This window comes from Bufo gargarizans, chromosome 8, assembly GCF_014858855.1.
Source record: "Bufo gargarizans isolate SCDJY-AF-19 chromosome 8, ASM1485885v1, whole genome shotgun sequence".
Taxonomy (NCBI): domain Eukaryota; kingdom Metazoa; phylum Chordata; class Amphibia; order Anura; family Bufonidae; genus Bufo; species Bufo gargarizans.
The window spans coordinates 144,673,010-144,690,717 of NC_058087.1; the positions used below are offsets into that span (position 1 = coordinate 144,673,010).

At 45.6% G+C, this 17,708-nt stretch overlaps 1 protein-coding gene across 1 annotated transcript in view; it reads right to left on the reverse strand.

Annotated features, from left to right (window-relative positions):
* Positions 1 to 1,670: 1,670 nt before the first annotated feature.
* BMERB1 (bMERB domain containing 1) overlaps positions 1,671 to 17,708 on the reverse strand; it is a 197,712-nt gene continuing 181,674 nt past the window's right edge. The window contains exons 4-6 of the mRNA XM_044303169.1: positions 10,153 to 10,267; positions 8,591 to 8,676; positions 1,671 to 3,156 (exon numbers count right to left, since the gene is read on the reverse strand). Coding sequence (XP_044159104.1) covers positions 3,044 to 3,156; positions 8,591 to 8,676; positions 10,153 to 10,267 — 314 coding nt within the window. The 3' untranslated portion in view covers positions 1,671 to 3,043. The remainder of the gene's footprint in view (positions 3,157 to 8,590; positions 8,677 to 10,152; positions 10,268 to 17,708) is intronic.

Genomic DNA, 17,708 nt, shown 5'->3' on the forward strand with positions numbered 1-17,708 from the left:
TACCTGTATGCTCAATATAAGGAGAATAGCAGAAACTCCTAATGCTGGCCATACATGTAATGATTGCGGAGACCCTCAAATGCCAGGGCAGTACAAACACCCCACAACTGACCCCATTTTGGAAAGAAGACACCCCAAGGTATTCGCTGAGGGGCATATTGAGTCCATGAAAGATTTAAATTTTTGTCCCAAGTTAGGGGAAAGTGAGACTTTGTGAGAAACAAAAAAAATATCAATTTCTGCTAACTTATGCCCAAAAAATAAAATTCTATGAACTCGCCAGGCCCCTCATTGAATACCTTGGGGTGTCTTCTTTCCAAAGTGGGGTCACATGTGGGGTATTTATACTGCCCTGGCTTTTTAGGGGCCCTAAAGCGTGAGAAGTCTGGGATCCAAATGTCTAAAAATGCCCTCCTAAAAGGAATTTGGGCACCTTTGCGCGTCTAGGCTGCAAAAAAGTGTCACACATCTGGTATCGCTGTACTCAGGAGAAGTTGGGGAATGTGTTTTGGGGTGTCATTTTACATATACCCATGCTGGGTGAGATAAATATCTTGGTCAAATGCCAACTTTGTATAAAAAAATTGGAAAAGTTGTCTTTTGCCAAGATATTTCTCTCACCCAGCATGGGTATATGTAAAATGACACCCCAAAACTCATTCCCCAACTTCTCCTGAGTACGGCGATACCACATGTGTGACACTTTTTTGCAGCCTAGGTGGGCAAAGGGACCCACATTCCAAAGTGCACCTTTCGGATTTCACCGGTCATTTTTTACAGATTTTGATTGCAAAGTACTTCTCACACATATGGGCCCCTAAATTGCTAGGGCAGTATAACTACGCCACAAGTGACCCTATTTTGGAAAGAAGACACCCCAAGGTATTCCGTGAGGGGCATGGCGAGTTCCTAGAATTTTTTATTTTTTGTCGCAAGTTAGTGGAATGTCTTTTGTAAGAAAAAAAAAAATCATTTTCCGCTAACTTGTGACAAAAAATAAAGTTCTATGCCCATCAGCGAATACCTTAGGGTGTCTACTTTCCGAAATGGGGTCATTTGTGGGGGTTTTCTACTGTCTGGGCATTGTAGAACCTCAGGAAACATGACAGGTGCTCAGAAAGTCAGAGCTGCTTCAAAAAGCGGAAATTCACATTTTTGTACCATAGTTTGTAAACGCTATAACTTTTACCCAAACCATTTTTTTTTTTTTTGCCCAAACATTTTTTTTTTTTAATCAAAGACATGTAGAACAATAAATTTAGCGAAAAATTTATATATGGATGTCTGTTGCAAAATTTTACAGCTGAAAGTGAAAAATGACATTTTTTTTTTGCAAAAAAATCGTTAAATTTCGATTAATAACAAAAAAAAGGAAAAATGTCAGCAGCAATAAAATACCACCAAATGAAAGCTCTATTAGTGAGAAGAAAAGGAGGTAAAATTCATTTGGGTGGTAAGTTGCATGACCGAGCAATAAACGGTGAAAGGAGTGTAGTGCAGAAGTGTAAAAAGTGGCCTGGTCATTAAGGGGGTTTCAGCTAGCGGGGTTAAAGTGGTTAAAAAAACAAAACAAAAACTTTTTTTTTCTTATCTAGGTCAATATGCATTTTAATGTTGTTTTAAAGTCAGAGTATTCAGAAAGTTACATGTCCCATAAATGAAGCACAACACAGGAATCAAAGGGATTTTTATTTTTTCCCCTTTACTTGGTATGAGAATACAAATGGCTTTGTTCTGTGTCATTTTGATCGATGCCATCTACGTCTCGCAGATGAAATGCCACAGTGTTTAAATTTTACAAACGTATAATTCCACTTTGAAATCCACAAAGGTACAAATAATTTATTTACTTAGTCTGAACTTCACAGTATAATAGACCCTAAGACATAAATAATTCTACTGCCGTCACGTAACAGTGGTTTTTGCAATGTCCAAGGAAATGCTTTTAACAAATTCTACAAATCGTTTGGAGTCTATTTTACACGTATAATTGCTAAAAATATAGTTGCATTATATTCTCAAAATCGGAGCAAAGGAAGTTTTTAAAAATACTTTAAATAAAAATAGTTAAGGTTATCTGTTTCATGTAACTGCATGTTATATAGTAACTGACTCTGCACTGAATTTTCTGGGTAATGGTGACATTCTCAACCTAATCCGTGGATCCACAAAACGTGCTACGGACGTGTGAATGGACCCTAATGCTGCAACAAAAAACTGAAAAATAAGACAATAAAAAAAAAAAAATAATCAACAATGAAAAGACTAGTCAGAAATGTGGACTACAACTCTGTTTCAAAAGGGACAATTTCACTTTGACCACACAACTTCTGGATGATTAAAGGGGTTTTCCTGGATTTTTTTTATATTGATGACCTATCCTCAGGATAGGTTATCAATACCAGGTCGGTGGGAGTCCGGCACCCCCCCCCCCCCCCCCCAAAAAAAAATATCAGCTTTACGAAGAGACGGCATGGGCCACACGAGCACTACCTTCTCTTGTTTACCTGCTCGTCATTGACATGTCAGCGGTGAGCAGGCAGAAGTTCAAGAAGTCGTCCCATTCACTTCAATAGGACGGCTTGTTTTTGTTAAGTGTTGTCATTTTTATGTATGGAACATGGTTTTTCATTCCTAAAAGGTCAATGGCAGTTTTTAGTATTGCAAAAAAGATGCGCTGCAGGTGACATATAGGCTCAGTCTTGATTGACACTGCATGTTAATTTCTCAGGAGACCAGGACACAGACTGCTATTTCTACTAAGTAAACACTCAGGCTGGTACAAAACAGTACTGATTGCTGGCCACCCTATATACATAGATATGCAGGTATCTTGATACATACACGCTCCTCTTAAACATGCTCATTGAGTGATCCATGCGACAGCGAGGAATTCACTATTGGTACACTATTGGTAAATGCGTTGCTGTAATATCTACAGCACGGACAGTTCTTGGTAGCAGGATTCTAGATGCATCGAATCCTCTGTTAAGGAACCCATCATCTTGTAGGAGCCTTCAGATGTCTGGACTGAGGCTGTGTGTTACATGACACTGCACTGGGTGGTACCACAGCAATCTTTGAGGATAGCCATCCCTGTCTTTGTTAAAGAAGGTTTAGTTGGCGGTAGTTCAGTTTTCTTCTCGGGAGTGGTACCTGCAGCATCAAACGGACATTGTCATGAGTACAGAATGATATGGAATTGACAGAGCATCTTACAACCATTATATATCATTACAATATGTTTGAATATATTGATGCTGAACATATGTACATATACCCATATTATCTCCTATATGCATTTACACAAGAGGCTTACACAGTTATCAGAGGGCCCTATAGCAAAACTTAGTAAGGGCCTTTTTATTCATGGTAAAATCTTTTAATAAAAAGTCAAACTTTTACCCACTGTACCTGACTTCATAAGTATGGCACTTTTTTCTTAATGTATTTACACCAGACAGCTGGCATCAGTACATTGATAAATCTCCCCCATACTGTGCTAAAGCCCATGCTTTCCCCCACTGTATATATTATAAAACTGGCTGCTGGCAGCCATCACTAGGGGGAGCTTAGTGCATAGAAATGAACACAGCTGCCATTAAAAGCAATGGAAGCTGTAAAAATCTCTCAGTATGGTCCCCCCATAGTGGTGACTGCAGGAAAATGCTGTTTTATTTCAGGAAGCGGAAGGAGTTCAGCGTTGGGTCTTCCTAGTCATTGAAATGGTGTGTCTAAATGGTAAGTATGCCACTGTATTCCTTAGGGCTCATGCCCTCTATAGAACTGTCCTATCCTTGTCTGTAAAAAGGGAAGAATCTGACATTTTCTATATTTTTTGCGTGGCTGGGGAACAGTGCCTTTCCGAATCTTTTTTTGCAGCCCCATTGAAGTGAAGGGGTCCACATCCGACCCGCCCAAAAAAACGTATGTCTATGAGCCCTTATAAGGATGAAGTAGAGATAGACAAATGGAACAATCTGAACCCATGGCAATAGCACAGCGGTTCCTACCTTTCTGCTCTAGAATATATAGGTTATGTTGAAAAGAGACCCCCAGTTAGACTTTGTTTGAAATACAAATAGAAGTCCTCTGGCTGTGTGGGACTGTGTACCGATTATGGATGGGCATTGTTTGGATAAAATCACAAGTGGTTAAAAGCAAATTTTTGGCCTAATTCAGTTACCTAACAATTGCTGTCCATAGTATTAAAGGGGTTAAACTGAACTTTTTTTTAACAGACCTCTTCAGAGTGGCTGGACCCATGGTGGGGGTTCATACTTAGCTTGTCTCCGCCACTGGATTCCGGCTGCGTAACTTTATGTTCGCCTCTGCAGGTCTCTGGGAATCAACATCCTGTTGACGGGCATCATGTGACCGCTGCAGCCAATCAGTGACTTACCCCTTTAGGTGACAACTCACCGCCGCAGCCAGTGATTGGCTGGAGTGGTTACCTGACGCCCATCAACAGGATGATGATGATGTCTAAAGACTTAGGTCATGCAGAAGTGGCCAAGGAGCAATGCATCCAGAATGCAGCGGTGGGGAACAGGTAAGAATGAATCTCTCTGTGTGTCCAGCCGCTCTGAAGAGGTCTGTTGACATTATAACTTCAGAATATCACGTCTATGGCAAGGGGAGAAAAACAGGACTGGATCCCAAGATAAAATAGGAGCGCATTCACACTTGAAGGTGCCACTCCCTCAAGCAAATACTGCATAAATAGGTAGGTTTAGTGTAGGACCCGTCTGACCTGAGACCACCTTGGCGCTTGGTAGGCGGGCACAGATGTGCTTTGATCAAAATATATTGGCAAAGTGTCTCAGATTTTATCATATCAGAGTGAGGACTTTGTCCATATATAATACTTGCATCTACTTTACTAAGTGCATTATTATCTTATTTCTGTGATTTTCTTCAATAATATGGCCAGGGACATCCGCACATTTACACTCAGGTCCATAAATATTGGGACATCAACACAATTCTAACATTTTTGGCTCTGGACACCACCACAATGGATTTGAAATGAAACAAACAAGATGTGCTTTAACTGCAGACTGTCAGCTTTAATTTGAGGGTATTTACATCCAAAGCATGTGAACGGTGTAGCAATTACAACAGTTTGCATATGTGCCCCCCACTTGTTAAGAGACCAAAAGTAATGGGACAATTGGCTTCTCAGCTGTTCCATGGCCAGGTGTGTGTTATTCCCTCATTATCCCAATTACAATGAGCAGATAAAAGGTCCAGAGTTCATTTCAAGTGTGCTATTTGCATTTGGAATCTGGATCTCATCTTGAGAGTTGACAGCAACAAAGAGCTGTCAATATCGGTGAAGCAAGCTATCATTAGGCTGAAAACAAAACAAACCCATCATCAGAGAGATAGCAAAAACATTAGGCGTGGCCAAAACAACTGTTTGGAACATCCTTAAGAAGAAGGAACGCATCGGTGAGCTCAGCAACACCAAAAGACCCGGAAGACCACGGAAAACAACTGTGGTGGTTGACCGAAGAATTCTTTCCCTGGTGAAGAAAACACCCTTCACAACAGTTGGCCAGATCAAGAACACTCCAACAATCAAGAGAAGACTTCACCAGAGTGAATACAGAGGGTTCACCACAAGATGTAAACCATTGGTGAGCCTCAAAAACAGGAAGGCCAGATTAGAGTTTGCCAAACTCTGGAACAACATCCTATGGACAGATGAGGCCAAGATCAACTTGTACTAGAGTGATGGAAAGAGAAGAGTATGGAGAAGGAAAGGAACTGCTCATGATCCTAAGCATACCACCTCATCAGTGAAGCATGGTGGTGGTAGTGTCTTGGCATGGGCATGTATGGCTGCCAATGGAACTGGATCTCTTGTATTTATTGATAATGTGACTGCTGAAGTGTTTCGGGCAATATTATCTGCTCATATTCAGCCAAATGCTTCAGAACTCATTGGACGGTGTTTCAAAGCATACTGCAAAAGCAACCAAAGATTTTTTTTAAGGGAAAGAAGTGGAATGTTATGCAATGGCCAAGTCAGTCACCTGACCTGAATCCGATTGAGCATGCATTTCACTTGCTGAAGACAAAACTGAAGGGAAAATGCCCCAAGAACAAGCTGGAACTGAAGACAGTTGCAGTAGAGGCCTGGCAGAGCATCACCAGGGATGAAACCCAGCGTCTGGTGATGTCTATGCGTTCCAGACTTCAGGCTGTAATTGACTGCAAAGGATTTGCAACCAAGTATTAAAAAGTGAAAGTCTGATTAATGATTATTATTCTGTCCCATTACTTTTGGTTCCTTAACAAGTGGGAGGCACATATGCAAACATGTTGTAATTCCTACACCGTACACCAATTTGGATGTAAATACCCTCAAATTAAAGCTGACAGTCTGCAGTTAAAGTACATCTTGTTTGTTTCATTTCAAATCCATTGTGGTGGAGTATAGAGCCAAATGTTAGAATTGTGTCGATGTCCCAATATTTATGGACCGGACTGTACATATCATACCGTGCAGGATGTTTTTATCTTAGTTTTTTCTGTGATTTTAATATTTTTTTGTTTATGGGAAGAAGGGCACAAAACAGCTTACAATTACTGTAACTGCTTCTGTTATACGGAAATGGGCACTATATGGCGTTATTTATCTGGGCAGTATCCAAGCAGTATACGCTTGTTGCATGTTTCTATGTATTATATGTGGCATATCAGCACTGTATGCACTATTTACCTGAGTGCTGTGTCACTGGACTTACCTGGGGATTACAAGTATTGTTTATCTGGGCCCTATATTTATCTCAGCACGACATGCATCATTTTTCTGAGCACCATATTAGCTGCCAGTGTATGGAACCATGCAGTGTGACGCTTTTAATGTACTGTTTGTGTCTCAATGTAACTAATTTCAACATATATGTAGCATGTACACTACGTGCAGAATTATTAGGCAAATGAGTATTTTGACCACATCATCCTCTTTATGCATGTTGTCTTACTCCAAGCTGTATAGGCTCGAAAGCCTACTACCAATTAAGCATATTAGGTGATGTGCATCTCTGTAATGAGAAGGGGTGTGGTCTAATGACATCAACACCCTATATCAGGTGTGCATAATTATTAGGCAACTTCCTTTCCTTTGGCAAAATGGGTCAAAAGAAGGACTTGACAGGCTCAGAAAAGTCAAAAATAGTGAGATATCTTGCAGAGGGATGCAGCACTCTTAAAATTGCAAAGCTTCTGAAGCGTGATCATCGAACAATCAAGCGTTTCATTCAAAATAGTCAACAGGGTCGCAAGAAGCGTGTGGAAAAACCAAGGCGCAAAATAACTGCCCATGAACTGAGAAAAGTCAAGCGTGCAGCTGCCAAGATGCCACTTGCCACCAGTTTGGCCATATTTCAGAGCTGCAACATCACTGGAGTGCCCAAAAGCACAAGGTGTGCAATACTCAGAGACATGGCCAAGGTAAGAAAGGCTGAAAGACGACCACCACTGAACAAGACACACAAGCTGAAACGTCAAGACTGGGCCAAGAAATATCTCAAGACTGATTTTTCTAAGGTTTTATGGACTGATGAAATGAGAGTGAGTCTTGATGGGCCAGATGGCTGGCTTGGTAAAGGGCAGAGAGCTCCAGTCCGACTCGGACGCCAGCAAGGTGGAGGTGGAGTACTGGTTTGGGCTGGTATCATCAAAGATGAGCTTGTGGGGCCTTTTTGGGTTGAGGATGGAGTCAAGCTCAACTCCCAGTCCTACTGCCAGTTTCTGGAAGACACCTTCTTCAAGCAGTGGTACAGGAAGAAGTCTGCAAGGTAAGAAAAACATGATTTTCATGCAGGACAATGCTCCATCACACGCGTCCAAGTACTCCACAACGTGGCTGGCAAGAAAGGGTATAAAAGAAGAAAATCTAATGACATGGCCTCCTTGTTCACCTGATCTGAACCCCATTGAGAACCTGTGGTCCATCATCAAATGTGAGATTTACAAGGAGGGAAAACAGTACACCTCTCTGAACAGTGTCTGGGAGGCTGTGGTTGCTGCTGCACGCAATGTTGATGGTGAACAGATCAAAACACTGACAGAATCCATGGATGGCAGGCTTTTGAGTGTCCTTGCAAAGAAAGGTGGCTATATTGGTCACTGATTTGTTTTTGTTTTGTTTTTGAATGTCAGAAATGTATATTTGTGAATGTTGAGATGTTATATTGGTTTCACTGGTAAAAATAAATAATTGAAATGGGTATATATTTGTTTTTTGTTAAGTTGCCTAATAATTATGTACAGTAATAGTCACCTGCACACACAGATATCCCCCTAAAATAGCTAAAACTAAAAACAAACTAAAAACTACTTCCAAAAATATTCAGCTTTGATATTAATGAGTTTTTTGGGTTCATTGAGAACATGGTTGTTGTTCAATAATAAAATTAATCCTCAAAAATACAACTTGCCTAATAATTCTGCACTCCCTGTATAGGCAGAAAGAATCACAGGTGTGTTGCATGCTAGGACCGTGCATGATACCTGGGACTCCTGGGTATTTGGGATGGGGTAGAATAGCCAGGAGCTGTATGGAGGAAGTACTTACTGCTGGCAGCTGGTCTTGTGACTTTGTCCAGCGGCTTCAATTTGATGCGTAAGAAGTCTGCAATTTCCTTGTCTTCTTCTTTTTCTCTGTGATAACAATACACAATCTATGACTATCTATACATGAATATTCCATATCACAACAGCACTGTAATCAAGTGCATAGTCTAAAGGGGGGATCTCTAAACCATACTAATATCTTCATTATATCTTCTATTGGGCAGCTTCCAGGCAAGCAACATAAAGGGTAACTAACCTTTTAGATAACTTTTTTTTAAAAACTAAATTCAAAATGCCCTAGAATTAAATTTTGTACTTTTATTGATTTTATTGTTTTACTGCAAAATAGGCAACTGGATTTCAGGGTGTAACACCCCTCTGGACCTTTATTACATCATAGTCATAAGAACAGATGCTCCAGAATTCTTATTACATGGGGAATGTAAGCCGTTACTAAAACAGATGTATCAGTGGCAGGTCGTCTTTTAGGGCTCCTGCACGCGACCATGTCCGTTTTTGCAGTCTGCAAATTGTGGATCCACAAAACATGCATACCGTCCGAGAGCCTGCCGCCATTTTTTTAAATTCCTTTGGAAATGTCCTATCCTTGTCCGCAAAATGGACAAGAATAGGAGATGTTCTATTTTTTTGCTGGGCAGCAGCAGGGGTGCACCACCAATGAGGCGAGGTGAGGCGATTACCTCAGGCAGCACCAGCTATGGGCAAGAGGGAAGCAGCAGAAGGGGGATTATCTGTTTCTGCAGTATAGTATTGGGAAGCACAATGGGCACAGTATGTGGCGCTGTATTACCCTGTATGTTTTGTAGCTCTGTATATAAAGTTTTCCTAGTATGTCTTTAACAGAAGGGCTGGAGGGAAGAGGTTAGGTTAGGAAATTGGCATTGCGGGTTGGGGCGCCGTTTCAGTTTACGCCTCAGGCAGCAGAAATGCTAGTTGCACCCCTGGGCATCAGAACAGACTTACTCGTGTGCTGTCCGCCTCTTTTGTGGCCCCATTGAGATGAATTGCTCTGAATCCGATCCGCAAAATACACAGTTCGGATGAGCCGTGGTGTTTGTCCTCATTAGAGCTGAGCGAATCTGCCTTTTGGCAGGTTAGGGGTTTAAGCAAATTACGTAATGGATTCCATTCTCATGGAATCCATAACGTAATTCAGTGCCGGCATGCTGCATAATACAAATGCATGGCCAGCAGAACAGAACCCTCTGAGCTGGCCATACACTTGTATTAAGCGGCATGCCGGCATTAAATTACGTGATGGATTCCGTAAAAATGGAATCCATTCCGCAATTCGCTTAAACCCCGAACCTGCCAAAAGGCAGATTCGCTCAGCTCTAATGAGGACCAACACTGTGGCTGTGTGCATGAGCCCTAAAGGAAATGTGCGTTGAACAATCTCGTTATTAGGTCCCTGACAAAAAGCTGATCACAGGATGTGCCGGTACTAAGATCCCCCCCGTTATCAGTTGTGGTCTGTGGGGGAACCCAGTATCAAGGGAAAAATACTGTTTTTTACATAATTGTTAGGAATATGAAACTTGCCTTAACCGCTCCACTTCTGCATCATCTACAAGGAAATCCCTCTTCTGTACCAGCTTCTGAATCTTCTGGATCAACTCGTCTTCTCGTTTCTTCTGCTCATTAGTTTTATCTTTCTCTGTAACCCAGTGTGATGAGATATGAAATCAATGGTTGTTTTTTTGTGCTAGTGCAATGTATTATTGGGCAGACTAGATGGTTCCTATCTGCCGACACATTCTATGTTTATAATATATCATGTTATTATATTTGCATTACTTTTTCTTCCTGGATATGAGGCGAGTTAAATAGACCTCTAAAGTTGTGTCATTGGGTAGTCTGTGGAGTCAGGAGTGTCTCGAGGCTACTGCTGTTCCCTGTCTTATGAACCTGTAATCCACACGCCATTACTTTGAGTTGCTACATGAAACAAACTCATGACACGCTGGTCTTATTTCCCAGCGTGATGCTGTGAGAAGTCTGGCAAATGTGTGGGATGGGATTTGCCTCTGGCTCCATTGTCCTGCTGCCGTTACACTATAACGCAGAGTTTTTCCAAATTATGGTCTCTGTAATCCTGAAGAATTTGCAGCAGCCTGCGTCAGAAGCTGGGATCTCTCTATGGAAGGCACAGTGACTAATCAGTGGCAGATTGCTGCAAAAATGGAACATTAATTCCTTTATTTGTGGTCAGGGCTAGGATGGTGGAAGTGGGAAAGGGGAAACCCTTAACCCTGAACCTAGAGGCTGGGGTGTGCCAGGAGCCACGGTCGCGGGTACGCCAAGAAAAGGGGGCATACCCAAGGTGAGAGTGGAGAAAAGGGGAGGGAGGGAGGGGCATGCCGCTGGAACGTCAGGCTGGAGAGGAGGTGAGTGCCGGCCTAAGTACTGCATGCCCCTCCCACAATTACAGGCTGCGCTGCAGCCTTAACTATTTGTGGTCAGGGCTAGGATGGTGGAAGTGGGAAAGGGGAAACCCTTAACCCTGAACCTAGAGGCTGGGGTGTGCCAGGAGCCACGGTCGCGGGTACGCCAAGAAAAGGGGCCAAAGACTCTGAATAGGTGACATAGTTTTATTGAATATCACAAAGCCAGTGTACGGAAGGCCTGAGAGATTTCTGCCTGGGGATTTGGTGTATAGCGGGCGAAACAGGACGAACGCCAACGCCCCATGCAGCGGATGACATGTGCGGGGACCTGATGCTTGGATGCTGCCGACGCAGCCCTAACGCGGAAGGAATGACCTGAAATGGTACTGGGGTCGTGACCCAACCCCTGCATCAGGGACCGGACGAGGGACATGAATTTTGATGTGGTGAGTGGCTGACCCACGCAAGGCAGAAGAGGGGAGTCTGGTGGAGAGACCGTGAAGCAGTACGATAATTGCTACAGAACCTTGACCGGGCACCAACGGTTACCTGAAGGGAAGAACTTAATCTCCGTGGGAAGACCAGACTGGTGGTTTTGGAGGACGGGAGATGGAGGACAAAATGGTCTGTGGACCAGACTGGGTGGCGTTTCTGGAGGAAGCTATGACGCCCGGAGCCCGACGTAAATTCACCAGGCCTGAGGAAGCCGTAGAACCCGAGGTAAATAGCCGCCTTCAGAACCGTGCTGAGAGAGGGCCCAAAAGGACTGCCGTCTAAGGCCGAGGATAGGGCTCTGAACAATTCCCCCGACACCGGCAGTCTACGGGTGCGCGGACACTTTCTCTTCTTCTGCAGACCCCTGAGTGTTGCCTTGACGGCTTGTGAAGCAAGTATGGAACCCCCATCTGGCTTGGCGATCATGCGATAATGCTGGAGCCCTGCTAAATATAGCTTGATGGTGTTGTGCGACAAGGAGAGGCGAGTGTGGCAAAAATGCAATGAACGCCAAGACATATGAGGCTTCCTCCAGCTGACCCCTTGGGAATTCTCGAGCAAACTTGCTGAAAGCTGTGAAGCCGGCACAATAATTCCTGGCTGTGCTGAGGGAAAGAGAACCCTTGACCAGTCTCTCTGCCTGGACCACCAGGGATGCTAATCCAGGATGAATGAGCTTAGTGGAGGAACCTGCGTACCGGGATGATCTGCTTCGGGCATTTCCTGAAAGAAAGTGGAAAAACAGAAACGGGAGATGGCGTCAGCGGCAGTATTGGAATCCCCTGGAATGTGAGCACAACGGACGTGGAAGTTGTGGGTGAAGGATATCCACACTAATTTCCGCAGTAGAGCTATGACCCGGAGAGATCTGGACCTGCCGGAATTGATAATAACGACCAGGGACTGGTTGTCCGTGACGAACAAGACTGGCAAGTTGGACCAGGAGCTGCCCCAGACTAAGGCGGCAGCCACGATGGGATATAATTCCAGGAAAGGAGAAGACATGGCAGCTGGGTCTGCTTGGATTTCCGGGGGCCACCTGGCCACCAGCCAGTGGGACCTGAAGATGGCGGCAAAGCCGATGGAACCGGCTGCGTCCGAGAAAATAATCGGGGAAGCCGAGTCCCAACGGGGAACGAAGAGGGAATGCCGTTCCATTCTGAAAGGAAGGTGTTCCACATGGCAAGATCCGAGATGGCGTGGCGGTCGAGGTGGACAACAGAATCCTGGTCACGAACTGTGGAAAGAAGATGCAACAGGCTGGCCAGAAAAGACCGGCCCTGGGGCATGATCCTCGAGGCGTGATTCAGCAGACCCAGTAAGGACTGAAGCTTCCGCCTTGGTCAGGGACAGAGCGCTGACCGCCCGGGAGATGGCAGAGCGGATCCTGGTCAACTTTTCAGGTGGCAGACTGGCCTCCATCTTGACAGAATCTAATGTGATGCCCAGAAGATCACCCTGGTGGCAGGTGTAGCGGGAATTGAAGGGACCGGATGAGGATTCTCAATGAGCAAGAAATCGTCCAGGTAATGAATTACCATGGGAAGACCTCCATGATGCACCAGGATCCAATGGAGAGCCCTGGCAAACTGGTCGAACAGCCAGGGGCTGCTCTTGGACCCAAACGTTAAGCGGTTGGCAAAATAACCCTGTCCGACCAATTGATACCATAGTACCTCCAAAGATGCGGGTGGACCGGGAGAAGCTTGAAGGCATCAGCTTTGTCTATCTTGGCAAGCCAGGACCCAACCTCCGACTGGAGAATGAGCTGAAAGGCTTCCTCAACTGACGAGTATTGCATGGAATACTCCTCAGAGGGGATAAGGGAATTCAGGCTTGGGATGGATGACATATGAGGCGCTGACGGGTCGTAGATGAGGCGTTTTAATTGGAGGATTGTTTCACAACCAGCCCGATGGGGTTGATCCGCCAGGAATGAAACGGAATGTGGAGAAAGGGACCGATGATGAAACCCTTTTCCACTTCGGATCAAAGGAGGGCATCCACGGCCTCCGGGTCACCGACCTGCGGAAGAATGTAAATGAGAGGAAAAACGAAGCTGCGGACGCGAAGGAGCAGCCGAAAATGAAGGTGAAAAGCGAGGGAAACGAAACTATTTAAAATACTTACCAGAAGACGCCCAAGACCAAGGAAAAGGAGATCTGAATCCGAACCGGTAAGCTAAAGAAAAATCCAGACCTGCAGACGAGAAGAGGAAAACAAACAAAAAATACGGTCCTCAGAGGGACCGAACAAGACCTGAACTTACCTGAGGAAAGATTTTAAAACCTTTGACTGACGCGAGCCGAAAAAAACGGACCGAACCTGCGATCTGAAGATAACGCATATGAGGACCAGATGAGCGACAGCTGGGAAGCGAGATGGGAGGCGAACCCCCAAAGGAAGCGAAGACAGGTAAGACGCCAGAAGAGGAGCAGTCGACCAGACTGGCCCAGGAGATGGGAGAGCCTGAGACAGGACCCAGGGGTACAAGGGACAGCCGACTGGAAGCAAGAAGCATGGACAACCCACACCCGTGAATAGCAGAGAGACCAGGTAACCGAGAACTGAAAAACAGAGCTGGGCGATCCAGGAGGAAGGAGGAACCCCGGGCGAACTAGGGTAGAGACCTGGGCGATCCAGGAGAAAGAAAAAGAACCCCAGGCGAACCAGGGTAGAAACCTGGGCGATCCAGGAGAAAGAAGAACCCCAGGCGAACTAGGGAAGAGACCTGGGCGATCCAGGAGAAAGAAGAACCCCAGGCGAACTAGGGAAGGGACCTGGGCGATCCAGGAGACAAACACGCGAACCGGGCGAACCGGAAAAGAGACGACCCTGGGCGATCCAAGGCTTGAGACAGGACGAACACCGCGAGGGAGAGAGCCCGGGGACCCGGGAAGAATAAGCCACAACAGAAAATAAGGCGAGAATGCTGTGATGCGGAACACTCGGAGAGACCGAGGGCCGTGGTGTGATAGAAAAAGGACAACCAGAGATGAGGCCCAGAGACGTGAACTAGCGACTGCGGAAGCCGACATACTCGGAGCATGGAACAAGACTCCGCAGTGGCTGGAGGAAACACATGCTGCAGCTGGGGGACGGCCCGATGGGTTAGGACCTGAGCATTCATGTTGTGTTCTGTAGGCGCAAGCCGCAGGCGTCCAACAGGTGCAGCCTCAGAACAAGCGTGCGTTTATTGTTGTGCGCCCCACCAGACTATGGGAACGCGCGACAATAGCCCCAGAAACACGCAAGTACCTCCAGGGAAGCAGAGAAAAGACCAAGCCCCAGTGGACAGAGGGGGGCAGACAGAAAAGATGAGGGAAGGTAAGGGACAGGCATTCAGACCAGGCAGACGCGGGAAGCGAGTAGTGATGAGCGGCAGGGGCAATATTCGAATTCGCGAGATTTTGTGAATATTTTGGACGAATATTCGCCATGTATTCGAGAATTTGCGAATTCATGATCTCCAGGCATTATCCTCTTGATTGCGAAAATTCGCATAAAATTCGCATACAAATTTTCGCATAAAAATTCGCATGAACTAGTATTTTCGCAAAAAATCGATTATTCGCAAATGCGAATATTTTTTGCGATAATCTAAATATTCGCGAATTCTCGAAGTGCCGATATTCGCGAGTAAAATCCGCAACTCGAATATTCGTGAACAACACTAGAAGCGAGACCCTGGCGGCCGATTCACCCAGGCAGCGTGAGGTGGCAGGCAGGAGCTGCGCTAGACATACCTTGAGATGCCGGGAGCGAAAGAAGGCCGACGCCGGAGACGCAGCAGGAGGAAGCTGAGGGGCAGACCTGGAAGTGAGGAGGCCACAGCTGAGGACCGGAGCGCACTGCACGTGTGGTGTCCTTGACGCCGGGAGCTGAGGAGAGCCGAACGCTGGAGAAGCAGCAGGAGGAAGCTGAGGGGCGGACCCGGAAGTGAGGAGGCCACAGCTGAGGACCGGAGCGCACTGCACGTGTGGTGTCCTTGACGCCGGGAGCTGAGGAGAGCCGAACGCTGGAGAAGCAGCAGGAGGAAGCTGAGGGGCGGACCCGGAAGTGAGGAGGCCACAGCTGAGGACCGGACTGTACTGCACGCCGCTGGAACGTCAGGCTGGAGAGGAGGTGAGTGCCGGCCTAAGTACTGCATGCCCCTCCCACAATTACAGGCTGCGCTGCAGCCTTAACTATTTGTCTGCTGCATTTTAGGGCTTTTGTGCTCAAGAGGTTGTAATCCCTTAGACCAGGCATGTCCAAACTGCGGCCCTCCAGCTGTTGCAAAACTACAACTCCCAGCATGCCTGGGAAGCTTACAGCTTTTAGGGCATGCTGGGAGTTGTAGTTTTGCAACAGCTGGAGGGCCGCAGTTTAAACATGCCTGCCTTAGACAGTCCTGTGTGAAAGAGAAAGATAAAGCACAAGTAGTAACCCTCTGAAAGGGGCACAGAGTTTTCAGAAAACTTTTGATATGCCATAAACACACAGAAAAAGTTTTGATTGCTGGAGATCTGAGCACTCAGTATCCCCACTGATCCCTAGAATGAGGACAGAGAAGCAGGAGAGGACTGGAAATTTAAAGTGGCCCTGGAGAAAATTAAATGTGGCCCCCGCTTTGCAAGCAGGTCCAAATTGACAGAAAGTGGGAAAACAGAAGTAGATGGGGCCAAAGCAAGTAAGCAGGGTTGGCAATACCAGCACAAAATACCACCCCAGCAGAACCAAATACCACAGTGCAGTACATTATACTGCCCCAGCAGAACCAAATACCACAGTGCAGCACAATATACTGCCCCAGCTGACACTGGGTGAATAAAACTTAGATTTTTTTCTGGAGTGCTGCCTTCTCTGCATTTTGTTTAGGATTTGGTAAGGACTTGGATTTTGTCCCCTGATGGCCTGTACCTTTTTTTTTTTTTTATTAATGTAATTTTTGGATTAATGACCCGCATAGTGTCCCCCAAGATACCAAGAAAATTAAAAACCTATCCCATTCCAAGCCGCCATCTGCAGTGCACTCCTACGTCCCTGCATCGTTTGTACACTGCCTCATATAGTGGCCTGTGGCCTATAAGGGGGAATGGCGGGGCAGAGAGCCATTGTGACCTGCTGCAGGATTTGTACAATTACATTTGGGAGGGCACCTGCGGCCGCTTGCCAGGTACGTAAGTACCTGATGCTTACAGTGTTATTTAACACAGAAAGAGTCAGATCATTAAGTACTCGGTCAGTAGGAGGGCTCAGGCGGCCCCCTGGGGCATCTGCCCACCTGGAAATTTCCCTGTAAGGTCTATGGTCAGTCTGCCTATGCAGAGAACTGATCACATATCACGCTCTCTCCTCGCTGCAGGAGACGTGGAAAGAGAGCAAGATCTGCAAGCACTTTTCTCTCCTCAAGCTAGTGATCGGTAGGGGTCTCAGCACTTAGACCCCCACTGATCAAAACTTTTGCTATGCGGTATGACACGAGCGTTAATTTTAACGTAAATTTGTTTTCCCCCTAGTCCTAACAGCAGCACAAGTGGGGAGTTCTCCCCTGTGAAACTAATTAAAAATTGCTACCAAGCTAATTACACAATTAACCCGACCCCCTATAAAGGGACGCCTGCCCTTCAACCAGTGCTTTATCAGCAGGTACACAAAACAAAAATAGGGTGGGAAATTTGTGTGCTGCTGTTAGGACTAAGGGAAAACTAATTTACATTAAAATTAACGCTTCCCTTATGTCCTAACCAGCAGCACAAGTGGGGACCTACCAAGGAACAACAGACAAATTGGGAGGGTCCCACATTCTTTTTTTTTTATATATATATATATATATATATATATATATATATATGAGAGGGCGGCGCTGAGAATGGTACGTCCAAATGCCACTCCCTCAAAGCGCCTGCGTACAAAGTAGATACTGCCCTTGTAGAGTGGGCAGTGACGAAGGATCAAGGAGCCAACCCCTGAGCTAGAAAAGAGGATTGCCTCTTTTACCCATCTACTCAAAGATTTTTTTTTTCCCCGACAAGGACAGCAGGAGGTGTTCGGATCTTCTGAAGTCCGCAGTTCTGTTCAGGTAGATTCTGGGATTTCTTGAAATGTCCAAGGAATGGAGGGCTTATTCCTCCAGAGATTGGGGAGAGGGACATAAAACCGTTAAGGTGATGGTCTGATTAGTAGTTCCAAATGATGGTACCTTGGGGACAAAGGTCGGTAGAAACCTCAACA